Source organism: Dicentrarchus labrax, unplaced genomic scaffold (genome assembly GCF_905237075.1).
Source record: "Dicentrarchus labrax unplaced genomic scaffold, dlabrax2021, whole genome shotgun sequence".
NCBI classification, from domain to species: domain Eukaryota; kingdom Metazoa; phylum Chordata; class Actinopteri; family Moronidae; genus Dicentrarchus; species Dicentrarchus labrax.
This window is the reverse complement of record NW_026136707.1, coordinates 12,108,398-12,118,657: the sequence shown is the minus strand read 5'-3', so window position 1 is coordinate 12,118,657 and position 10,260 is coordinate 12,108,398. Positions and strand designations below refer to the sequence as shown.

Here is a 10,260-nt window from a genome sequence, read left to right as displayed (position 1 = left end):
AATGATGTATTCGGATTAGAACTCACCAAGACCTCAGCTCTGTGTATTCTGGGTCTGCTGACAGACAATAACACTTTGACTGGAAGACAAAGACTATGGATACGTTAGGCTACTACAACAGGATGTAGAATAATTCTGAGACACTGGAAGTCATCTACACGGTGCTGCTTTAGGGAATGGACTGAACAAATGACAAGAATGGCTACACATGAGCGAGTCACTTACAGAGTAATGGGGAGAGAGGATATCTTTAATCAAGTCTGGGGATCCTTCTTGATGTCAATAGAGGGGTTGTCTGTCTGAATATAAGGCAGTCGTAGAATGAGAGGACAAATGTTAAACATAGGTGTAAGGCACATGTCGTCTTGTATTTTGTGATGGTGACATATGTTGTACTGTCTGTCAAAAATATTAATAAAAAAAGAAATGTTCATTGACCAATGGATGTGTTTGTCTACCTTCATTATTTTAATTTTATAAATGACCTCTGTTAATCATCGTGTGTATGTTGTGGTCTTGTCTCTATTCTGGTAAATTAGTTGTCACCACAGCCTGTAAATGAATCCACCTCTCACCTCTCTGCAGTATAAAAGCTCCCTATCAATGCCTCTCTATGGACCTGATCAAATGTAGGTCAAATACAATGCGCATGCGCAGTAAGATCTTCCGGCTGGCCGCCTCACAGTAGAGCGGTCGTTAAGTGGGGTAAAGGTGAGGAGCGGCGGACAACACCATCCAGCCGACTACAGATATTACTGCTGTGCGCGGATGCAGTTAAGTTAACCTCAACATATTCCGAAGAAGGTGAGCTGACAGAGGCACTGCGCTTGAAAGCTGTGAGGTTTTTATTTAAAGTTTAACCTGACATGACAAACGGTGTTGACATAGCGTTAACTCACCGCAGCTTAATAGTTGATTATTACCGTTAGCTAACGTTGGCTAACTGGCAGCCGTTAGGTTCGTTTAAATTAATAATAAACGAGTAAAAAGTTGTTTTTAACCTGCGTGCTTTTCAACAAGCTGGCTGGTGGGCAGTATTTCTATGGAAGTGTGCTCTGAAAGCCAAGTTTCCAGCAACAACTTAACTTAACACTATTGGGTGGTCGTAAAAGGAGTTTATGAATTAACATGGTAGCGACACTATGCAGCCTATTAACCAAGACTTTATTACAGCTGGCAGAAAAAGACGTGTTTGACTCGCTGAAATTCAAAGCTCTAGTGTTTATACTTTCTCAGGTATCATGTGTGGGATCAGCCCATCACAGAACCTCAGAGGAAGTAGATTGGGTTTAGTATTGTTTGAATGGTCAGTGACTGTATCCACTGCATATATATATTAGCTACCATGGTTGAAAGCAGAGCTACGAGGTTCAAGGTTCAGCTTTATTGTCATCATGTAACTTAAATTAATCCAGGATTGCACAATGAAATGCAGTTGTAGCCCTCTCCTATGCTACACATAAATATGTATAAACCGATATTTCAATTAGATTGGAGTAAAACAGAACAAGGTATATACTAGTAGCTTTAAATGGATAATTAAAAAGAAAACTACATTATATTTACAAGGAAGTTTTGCTTCACTAACCAGCCAAAAAAACACGAAACAATGGAAATCTATAATGTGGCTGGTAAAATTGGACTATTCATTAGCCATTTGACCAGTGGACAAAAAAAGTTAACTTTGCACCCTGTACACACCCCTGTCTGCACTGATGGAGCTGAAGTGGAGCAGGTGAATAGCTCTCAACAGAGATGAGAAGGAAAGCAAGTTGGCTCACTTTTTGACTACTTCCATCATCAGCATCAACAAAAACAATGAGTTTTTTTACCACTTACCCGATAGGGCAAGTGAGTTGCTAGAGGTACTAAGTCAGCCCAACGTGGCATTGGACTTACCCCAAGCAAGTGGACAATCCTTATTGTTGAGCTCTGCTGTAACTATTATAGATTATTAGAGTATTTTTATTTTTAAGATATAAGTTTCAGTTTCAGTGTTCAGAATAAACTGTTTCATATAAACTAGACTGGCTGATTAATGGTTCTTGATACAATCTGACAATTTATTTGGGACAATACTATTACAGATAGTTTGTTTTATAATTGTATCAGTTGTGGGTCCAGTCTGAAGGACGAATGCCTCAAGATCAACATCAGATACTGCAAGCTATGATGAAGCTTGTGATACAAGTGATACAAGGCAATGTCAGCCTCAGGTTCATGGCAGTGTGACATTTTTGTGTATTTCAGGAGGAAGAAATGGCTAATCATGTGTCAGAGTCGTTGCCAGAGCGGACCTTCCAGTACCAAAGCAGCCTGCCGCCCCTGCCTGTCCCATCGTTAGAGATTAGCCTTTTAAAGTACCTGAATGCAGGTAAGATAGTAGCTTTGTACAAGCTGCTGTGTCACACACAGCTAATCTGTTTCAGGTTTTCAAAATTTTCCCAATGCAAACCACACAACCAAATAAAGCAAATATTAAGAAAGTTTGACATGAAGTGCTCATTGCTGCTTCTGCTTTTTGTCTTGTAAATATTTCTACCCCCTGCCCCCTTAAGTTAATCATTAATTTAGGGACAACTGTAGTTACAGCAAATGTGTTTTAATACTACAGGTCCCAGAATTCTCCGGGAAGCAAAACAAACTATTATTGTTTGTAATAAAGAAGTCAGGTAATAATTAACCTTTTTCATCGTTCTTTGAGCAATCATGATCGGATTTTATGCTGCACACAGCATGAGTCTGTGAACAGCAGGGTAAAGGGAGTTGGTTACTACACTGACAAGTTGGAGCTGTGGAGCCTGTCTCCTGCAGCTCTTCTAACAGCTCACTGTGGCTGCTCCTTCTTGTTCTACTTGTCCCTACAATTTTTAAAACTGATCTGGTGTCAGAAAATGCTGAAAATGACCATTGTTTTGTTTCGTAGAAGCTTTTTTGATCAATAGTAACGGTCCGTGTTGAGCTCACTGACAAACATTGTATTTCCTTCTTCACAATAAAAGTCAACTCGTGTTTTGCCAGTTAAATGCTTTTAATGTGAAGCTACAACAGTAAGAAATGTTCGGTTTGCATTACCAGTGAATAATAAAAGCTGTTTAATGTGTATATTGACCAGATTTTGCGTTGCCATGTTTTCCATCAGTTCAACCATTTGCATCTGAGAAGGAGTTTAAGGCTACAGTGGACACTGTGAATAAATTTCAAGAGGGTGTTGGCAAAGAGCTGCATCAGAAACTACTGCAGAGAGCCAAGACAAAGAAGAACTGGGTGTGTAATTGAGCTGTAAATGTCTTGTTTTTGGTGGTACAGATGTACTCTTTACTCATGAAGCTTTGTTTTACTTAGCTAGCTGTTTCTTTTTATTCCCCAGCTGGAAGAATGGTGGTTAGATTCTGCATATCTGGAGGTCCGCGTCCCCTCTCAGCTGAATGTGAACTTTGGTGGCCCGGCGCCCTACCTGGAGCACTGCTGGCCTCCTGAAGAGGGAACTCATCTGCAGAGGGCCAGTATCAGTACATGGCATACGCTGCAGTACTGGAACCTGATCCGCACGTAAGACACAAGCTGTGTTTTTGTGGTGTGTTAAACAGAGTTTGCTCCTATTTCTACATTAAGTCATGTATATATGTAATTTTTTGTTCTTGCATGTTTTAGGGAGAGGCTGGCTCCTCAGAAATCTGGCAAAACACCATTAGATATGGACCAGTTCAGAATGCTGTTCTCCACCTGCAAAGTACCTGGAGTAAAGAAGGACACCATTCGTAACTACTTCAAAACGGGTAGAATAAACGTTGCTGTTATCTATTACCTTTAGCCCACTGTCAGTTGACATATCACTGTTGTGTAATGTGCATTTTGTGCTGTGTCACAGAGCGTGAGGGTCCTTGCCCCTCCCATTTGGTAGTGATGTGTCGCGGACGGTTCTTCACGTTTGATGCAGTCTGTGATGGACAAATCCTCACTCCTCCAGAACTGCTCAGGTAGTGATTACAAGTACACACACCAATCTAAATCCCAAATAGCCAAATATGGAACGTAGTACCTAGAAATCCAAAGAGAGAGAGAGAGAGAAAAGCTCAAACGTGCCCCACATGCCACATCTACTGACTGCTTGCGCACCGTGCAAGAGGAGAGGGAGAGACCCAAACGCTCTCTAACTGCTGTGAATTGCGATTACTCTGAGCAGCATGCATGTGATATATAAATATAATATAATACAATCCCACTTTTTCCCAGGCGGTCTGTATAAGTCGCTAGAAAGAAATAAAGTCCCTAAGAGGGTCTTAAAAGTTTAGTGAGAAAGTTGGCTACACTGACTCTGTGATTGTTTTTGTGTGTGTAAGCATGCATGTAGTGTAGAGCTAGTTATGGTGCAACCTCATATTTTTTTTATTTGTACACATAACAGTTAAAATACGTAAACATAATAAGGGACAATGATGGTGACTGTTTCGAAGCATGTGGGAGCAGTCTCCTGTGACAGTGGTGTGTTGAAAATGTCTGTAATGACATCAATTAGCTGATTAGCACATGTTTTTAGCACATGGCCATGGATGTTATGAGGCTCAGCAGCATAACACATATTCACTCTTAGCAGGACTCTGACTCTTGTCACCTCCGCTGTGGATGCTGACATGTTGAGGAGATCAAAGCGAGAATAAGATGTGTTTAGCTCATCTGGTAACATGGCTCACACGTGATGGGGATATTCCTGCTTTTGTGGATGTTTTTATTCACCTGCCACATATCTTCGGTGTTATTGATGTTGAGGTCTTTCTCCAGTCTCTGCTGATGCCTCCTTGATGCCTGGTTTCTGTCTTACTCTAGCGGTGCTGGATGCTTCCTCGTCACCTTGCTGAAAATGTTGAACATGTTTTCTGTTATGTGTGTTAACCTCTGTAGGCAGCTGAGCTACGTGAGTGAGTGCTGTGAGGGAGAGCCGGAGGGAGACGGAGTGAGCGCTCTCACCTCAGAGGAGAGGACTCGTTGGGCGAAGGTAGGGGTGCTCACGTTTGGAGACTTTGGTTTTTATCTCAGCAAATAAAATCTAAAACAGATTATGGATTACATTTGTGAAAAAGTTCTCGTATTACAAACATTTTCTTTAGGATCAGTACTGTTAGCATTTCACTGTTTCTTGTCTCTGCAGGCCAGGGAGCATTTAATAAGCATTGATCCACATAATAATACCATCCTGGAGACCATCCAAAGCAGCCTGTTCGTTATATCTCTGGATGAAACCAAACCCTACTCCACTCCAGATAACTACACAAATGTAGGAGCTGCATAAGTGTAATTATTTCTTATTGCTGTTCACTGTTGGGTTATGTATGTGAGTTATGTGTCTCATTGTATGACGTTGTGATTCTGAACACAGGTGACTCTGGAAGCCCTTACAGGCAACCCTACCATCCGCTGGGGTGACAAATCATACAATTCAATCGTGTTTGCAGATGGCACTTTTGGATCCACTTGTGATGTGAGTTTGAACATGTATGTGTGTGTCATGCTAGAAGAGTTATATGACACACTGTAAAGCCTGTATGGTGCATTTTTAGATTGGACATTTTAATGCTGATCACTTTGGATAGTTTCTCTCCAAAATTGATAAATTCTGATTAGTAAAAACATTCTTTCCTAAGCGGTTAAAGATAATTGATCCAGATAAATTGTTTTGCAGCATGCACCATATGATGCCATGGTACTGGTGTCTATGTGCTGGTATCTGGACCAGCAAATTAAAGCTACAGAAGGCAAATGGAAGGTAAATATGAACTATTACTCAGTTCTCTCATTAATTTAAATAATTATTGTTTATGACAGTTTGCTTCAAATATCTCTTTTCACACATTTTAGGGCTCAGAGGCAGTCAGATCCATCCCTCCTCCTGAGGAGCTGGTGTTTACTGTGGACAAAAAAGTCCTCAGTGACATCAGTCATGCCAAACAGCAATACCTGAAGTCGGTGAGCCAATATTCAAACTTTGTTAGGACCTGATGCTAATTGTCCATAGTCACAGCTGTGTGACTGTCCACTCTGTTGCTGGTTTTATACACAGACACAGGACCTGCAGGTTGTGTGTTACGCCTTCACAGCGTTTGGAAAAGCAACCATCAAACAGAAGAAGCTGCATCCAGATACCTTTGTTCAACTAGCAATGCAGCTGGCCTACTACAGAATGCACAAAGCGTATGTACTGGGTTATTTGACCATGCCAAACTGATGTTTGAAGTCTATGAAGTGAATGATCCTCAATGTGTCTTCTTACTGTCTAAGGCCAGGAAGTTGTTATGAGACGGCAATGACTCGTAAGTACTACCACGGCAGGACAGAGACAATGCGACCCTGCACCAAGGAGGCTGTGAACTGGTGTACAGCCATGATGGACCCCACTTGCAACGTGAGTGTGTGTATGTCTGAAACCCTGCACTGTGGTAAAATCACTCAAATGAAAGAGGTTGAAACAGTCTTTGACTATTTGACATCGTACATAAACATTTTTCTGTCAGGTTGATGAGAGGAGGAAAGCCATGCTGCTGGCCTTCCATAAACACAACAAACTGATGGCTGAAGCCCAGGAAGGAAAAGGTTAGTTCACTTTACAGACAGTTGCTCAATATTTCTACATAATACTGTTCAATAGTTTGACCACCCTTTCTAAGCAGCTCTCATTATCTCAATAATGGATATTATTTTTTCTCTAGCCTCTCTATGTGTGTAGGTGCACAGCTATAATAAACTAAAAACAAGGTGGCCTTTTTACTGGAAACAACTGCCAAACTGTGAATATAGTATTTTTGTATTGTATATGCTGCATGTCATCCCCTCAGTCTCTCCACCCTTTCCTGTCACTCTTCAGTTGTCACTACCGATTAAAGACAATAAAAGCTCAAAACCAAAAAAAGAAAGAAAACAAAATAAAAATGAACTGTTAGTTTTCCTTAGTATTTATGCATGTCAGGAGGAACCCGAGTGAAAGTATAACTTTAAAGGTATTGTGTAGTTTTTGACTACTAATAGAACTGTGGAGCAACTTGTGTGACTCCGTATTGCTTATATTGCAAATTTGTAGTGGTGGCTCACTGAGAAACGTAACCATGTACCAACAAAAACCAGCTGAGAAGAAGATTGCTAGCAGGGAAACATTGATGTAAACAATACATAATTTAAAGACAACATAGAAAGTACTACAGAGTAATTAATCAAGTAAACATACAGTACATATTCAAGTAGAGTTCAAGTGAAAGAATAACAACAGAAAACTGGAGTACTACTTGTTGTTGTATTAGCAGTATAATAATAACTTTTATTTGTAAAGCACTTTTCATAAAAGAATCTCAAAGTCCTTTGGCTGATAACAAAAAACAGCTAATGTTATGTAATTTTATGAGTAATTAGTAGGTTATAATAATGTCAGCTACAATGTTAATGTAACAATGTTACTATGGAACTTTGTGTCTGTAAGGGGTTGCTATAGCAACAGGATGTTCAGCTGAACCCAACAGACTTATTATTGTCACTGTTAGTATTAATTTGTGTTACATGTTGTTACAATGTTAATGTCTCTGATATTCATTCTTGTTATTTTTACATTGCTGCCAGGTTTTGACAGGCATCTTTTTGGGTTGTATCTTATCGCCAGAGAGGAGGGACGTCCCATTCCAGAGCTCTTCATGGATCCCCTCTATGCAAAGAGGTACTGTCTGTAAAGCTAATTTATTTCTACTGGTAATATAAATATGTAACTGTAATTGTACATGAAAATGTTCTCAGTAATGCAACCACAGGCTATGTTTTGTAAAACTGCTTTCCTGCACCCAAATTAATTTTCATTGCGATTTATTAGAACTTTTCACAGCATACATTTGAATAGTGAGCAAAGGTCTAATACCGATGTCCCAGTAAGCTATTCCAGTGAGTCGACATAAACTGGCTCACATAAAAATAATTCAATTACTTATACCTGCCTGTGTCCTACTATGACACATCAAAATGCGTGTGGAGAAAGAGCTCTGTAAAAACAAGGTCAGTAGGCCCGTATTGTTAACTGTTATGTATGCTGGATGATATGCAAAAATAAACTACAGCACAAAAACATTCTATAGGCAGCATTTTCATTTTTATTTATAACCTTGACTTTACGTAATTCAGATTTAAAATAATTTAGTTGTACAAATATGGATATCAGTATCGACTTCAAAGATCCCATATTGGTCGGGCTCTTGTGTAAAAGCAGTTTCACTGCAACATTGAGACACAGTTGAAGATTTGAGTGTTTAAGGGATTGTTAAAAGTCAGTTTGATAAACTTCAATACAGACATTTCTGAACACATTTTCTTTGTCGACCTGTAACTGAGTTGTGTTTGTGTCTGCAGTGGTGGTGGTGGTAACTTTGTGCTGTCATCCAGTCTGGTGGGCTACACTACAGTTCTGGGGGCCGTGGCTCCCATGGTGCACCATGGCTATGGCTTTTTCTACCGCATCAGAGATGACCGGTGAGCATACAAGATATGAGCCTGCTCTCATCGTGCTGTTTCTTCCTTTGTAACATCTCATGCAGAAATCATGACAGTTGGAGCAAAAGACTATCTAACAAACAAACTTAATTCTACTTGTACAGATCAAAACACAGGGTGAATTTAAAATGGCCGCTATTCAAGCCAAAATAGAGTAGTAGTATAGTAGTAATTGCCTAAATTGTACTTAGTACAATAGTTGTTAGACTATATTCCACAGAAGTAACTAATTGTGTACCTTCCCTGCACTGTCACCAACTGCAGTCATATCCACTCTGTGCTGTCTTTTGTCCCTCTAGGATTGTGGTTTCCATCTCAGCGTGGAAATCTTGCCGTCAGACAGATGCCGCAACACTATTCAACAACTTCAGTAGCTCCCTGCACGAGATGCTCCACCTTGCCACCACATCTCAGCTATAAGTGCTCACACCAACAGACAGTAGCTAAACACTAATTTACACACATACCTTTTACCTCTCCTCAGTTGATAGCCGACAGCTAGTGATAGTAATGTTTGTTCTCAGCACAGATCAATGCAAATGTACAGAATCAGCACTGGTGAGTGCTATCCACTGGTTCTGGCATTATGAAAAGTAACTTTTCTCTTACTTGTAGTGCTAAAGAAGACTTTTTAAGCATACGTTGTTGTATTGGGTGTGTATATTATTTCTTATTCTCTGATTTTCATGATTCTGGTATAATTCATTATTGAGAATTTTTAATTTTAAATCCTGACAGTATTGATCCACATGTAAGCTAAGATGACGATAAATCTCAAGGCATTGTTTTTATGTTGTTTGTCTTCAGCGGGTAAAAGACTGAGACTGTTTGAAGGTGGAGAGTTGTAGGAAATAACTGTTATAAGGCTGTTTTGACTGTAAGCCCTAAGTTTTAAACCCAATTAAACCCATAAAAATATATTTTAGATATGTTAAAAAAAAAAAAGAGAAAAGATTTGTCTTTGTCTTGGATCAGTCTAAGTATGAAAATATAGAGAATTGTGCAACAACATTTCTCATTATATTCTTGGCATTTTTTTTTTGACTAAATTGTACTCACAAAGAAGAATAAATTAAAGTTTGGGGGGGGGTCTTTCTGCAGTGATAGTGCCCCCTAGTGGTAATTAGTTTTCTCCAGGAGGCATTAGTTTTTTGTTAAAACTGACATTTGGGTTTGGGCAGACACTGAAAATAGTTTTTAGTATCAGTATCATTATTGTTTTTATTTCCTTACTCAGAAAGTGAGAATTTAAATTTCAGCCTTTTGAAAACTAAGATTTGCCTTCCAGTCGGCTGAAGTACTGCACATTGCTTTGTATTACTTCAGTCAATCAGTGAAACTTGTTTGACTGACTGTTGTGTCGTTCTTTGAACTAAAACATGACCAAAATGGTCAGTGCCCCGTATGGGTTGTTTCGCACACTATGCAGCTTTCCTTTATTTGTGTTCTCATGTATGTCAAGTTAAACATGGCTGAATATTCACAACGTTATATACTGGGATGACTGCTGTAAAACATCACTGAACCTTAAAAACTGTGATTTTTCTTTCCTCTGCATTTAAAGCCTTATACTAACCTCTGATTGTTGACTAAACCTTTATATTATGACAAAATGTGAATACAATTGTTCTTCCTTTAAATATTCAAATGAAAAGTAGCTCAATATTTTTAAGTCTGAACAAAAAGAATGTTATTTTTTAAATGTAGTAAAGCTGAAATAAAGACTTACATCTGCTTTATGTT

The 10,260-nt window shown here is 39.2% G+C and overlaps 1 protein-coding gene across 2 annotated transcripts; it reads left to right on the top strand.

The window, feature by feature from the left end:
• Positions 1 to 665: 665 nt before the first annotated feature.
• crot (carnitine O-octanoyltransferase) lies at positions 666 to 10,252 on the top strand. 2 transcript variants are annotated; one of them, XM_051405673.1, is made up of 17 exons: positions 666 to 804; positions 2,251 to 2,374; positions 3,143 to 3,267; positions 3,371 to 3,552; positions 3,655 to 3,779; positions 3,872 to 3,980; positions 4,903 to 4,996; positions 5,150 to 5,275; positions 5,378 to 5,479; positions 5,681 to 5,764; positions 5,857 to 5,964; positions 6,059 to 6,189; positions 6,277 to 6,400; positions 6,510 to 6,588; positions 7,603 to 7,696; positions 8,377 to 8,496; positions 8,817 to 10,252. In XM_051405673.1, the coding sequence occupies exons 2-17, from the start codon at positions 2,260 to 2,262 to the stop codon at positions 8,935 to 8,937; spliced, it is 1,839 nt and encodes a 612-aa protein (XP_051261633.1). In that variant the 5' UTR covers positions 666 to 804; positions 2,251 to 2,259; the 3' UTR covers positions 8,938 to 10,252. The 2 variants fall into 2 exon arrangements, with proteins under 2 accessions (XP_051261633.1, XP_051261634.1); XM_051405674.1 differs by having other exon boundaries at positions 685 to 836.
• Positions 10,253 to 10,260: the final 8 nt, after the last annotated feature.

Excerpts from the sequence above, each read along its gene's own strand:
- crot (XM_051405673.1), top strand. The coding sequence starts at position 2,260 with ATGGCTAATCATGTGTCAGAGTCGTTGCCAGAGCGGACCTTCCAGTAC. Across the intron at positions 4,997-5,149 it reads AGAGGACTCGTTGGGCGAAG|GCCAGGGAGCATTTAATAAG; the intron begins GTAGGGGTGCTC and ends TTGTCTCTGCAG. Across the intron at positions 5,480-5,680 it reads CTTTTGGATCCACTTGTGAT|CATGCACCATATGATGCCAT; the intron begins GTGAGTTTGAAC and ends ATTGTTTTGCAG.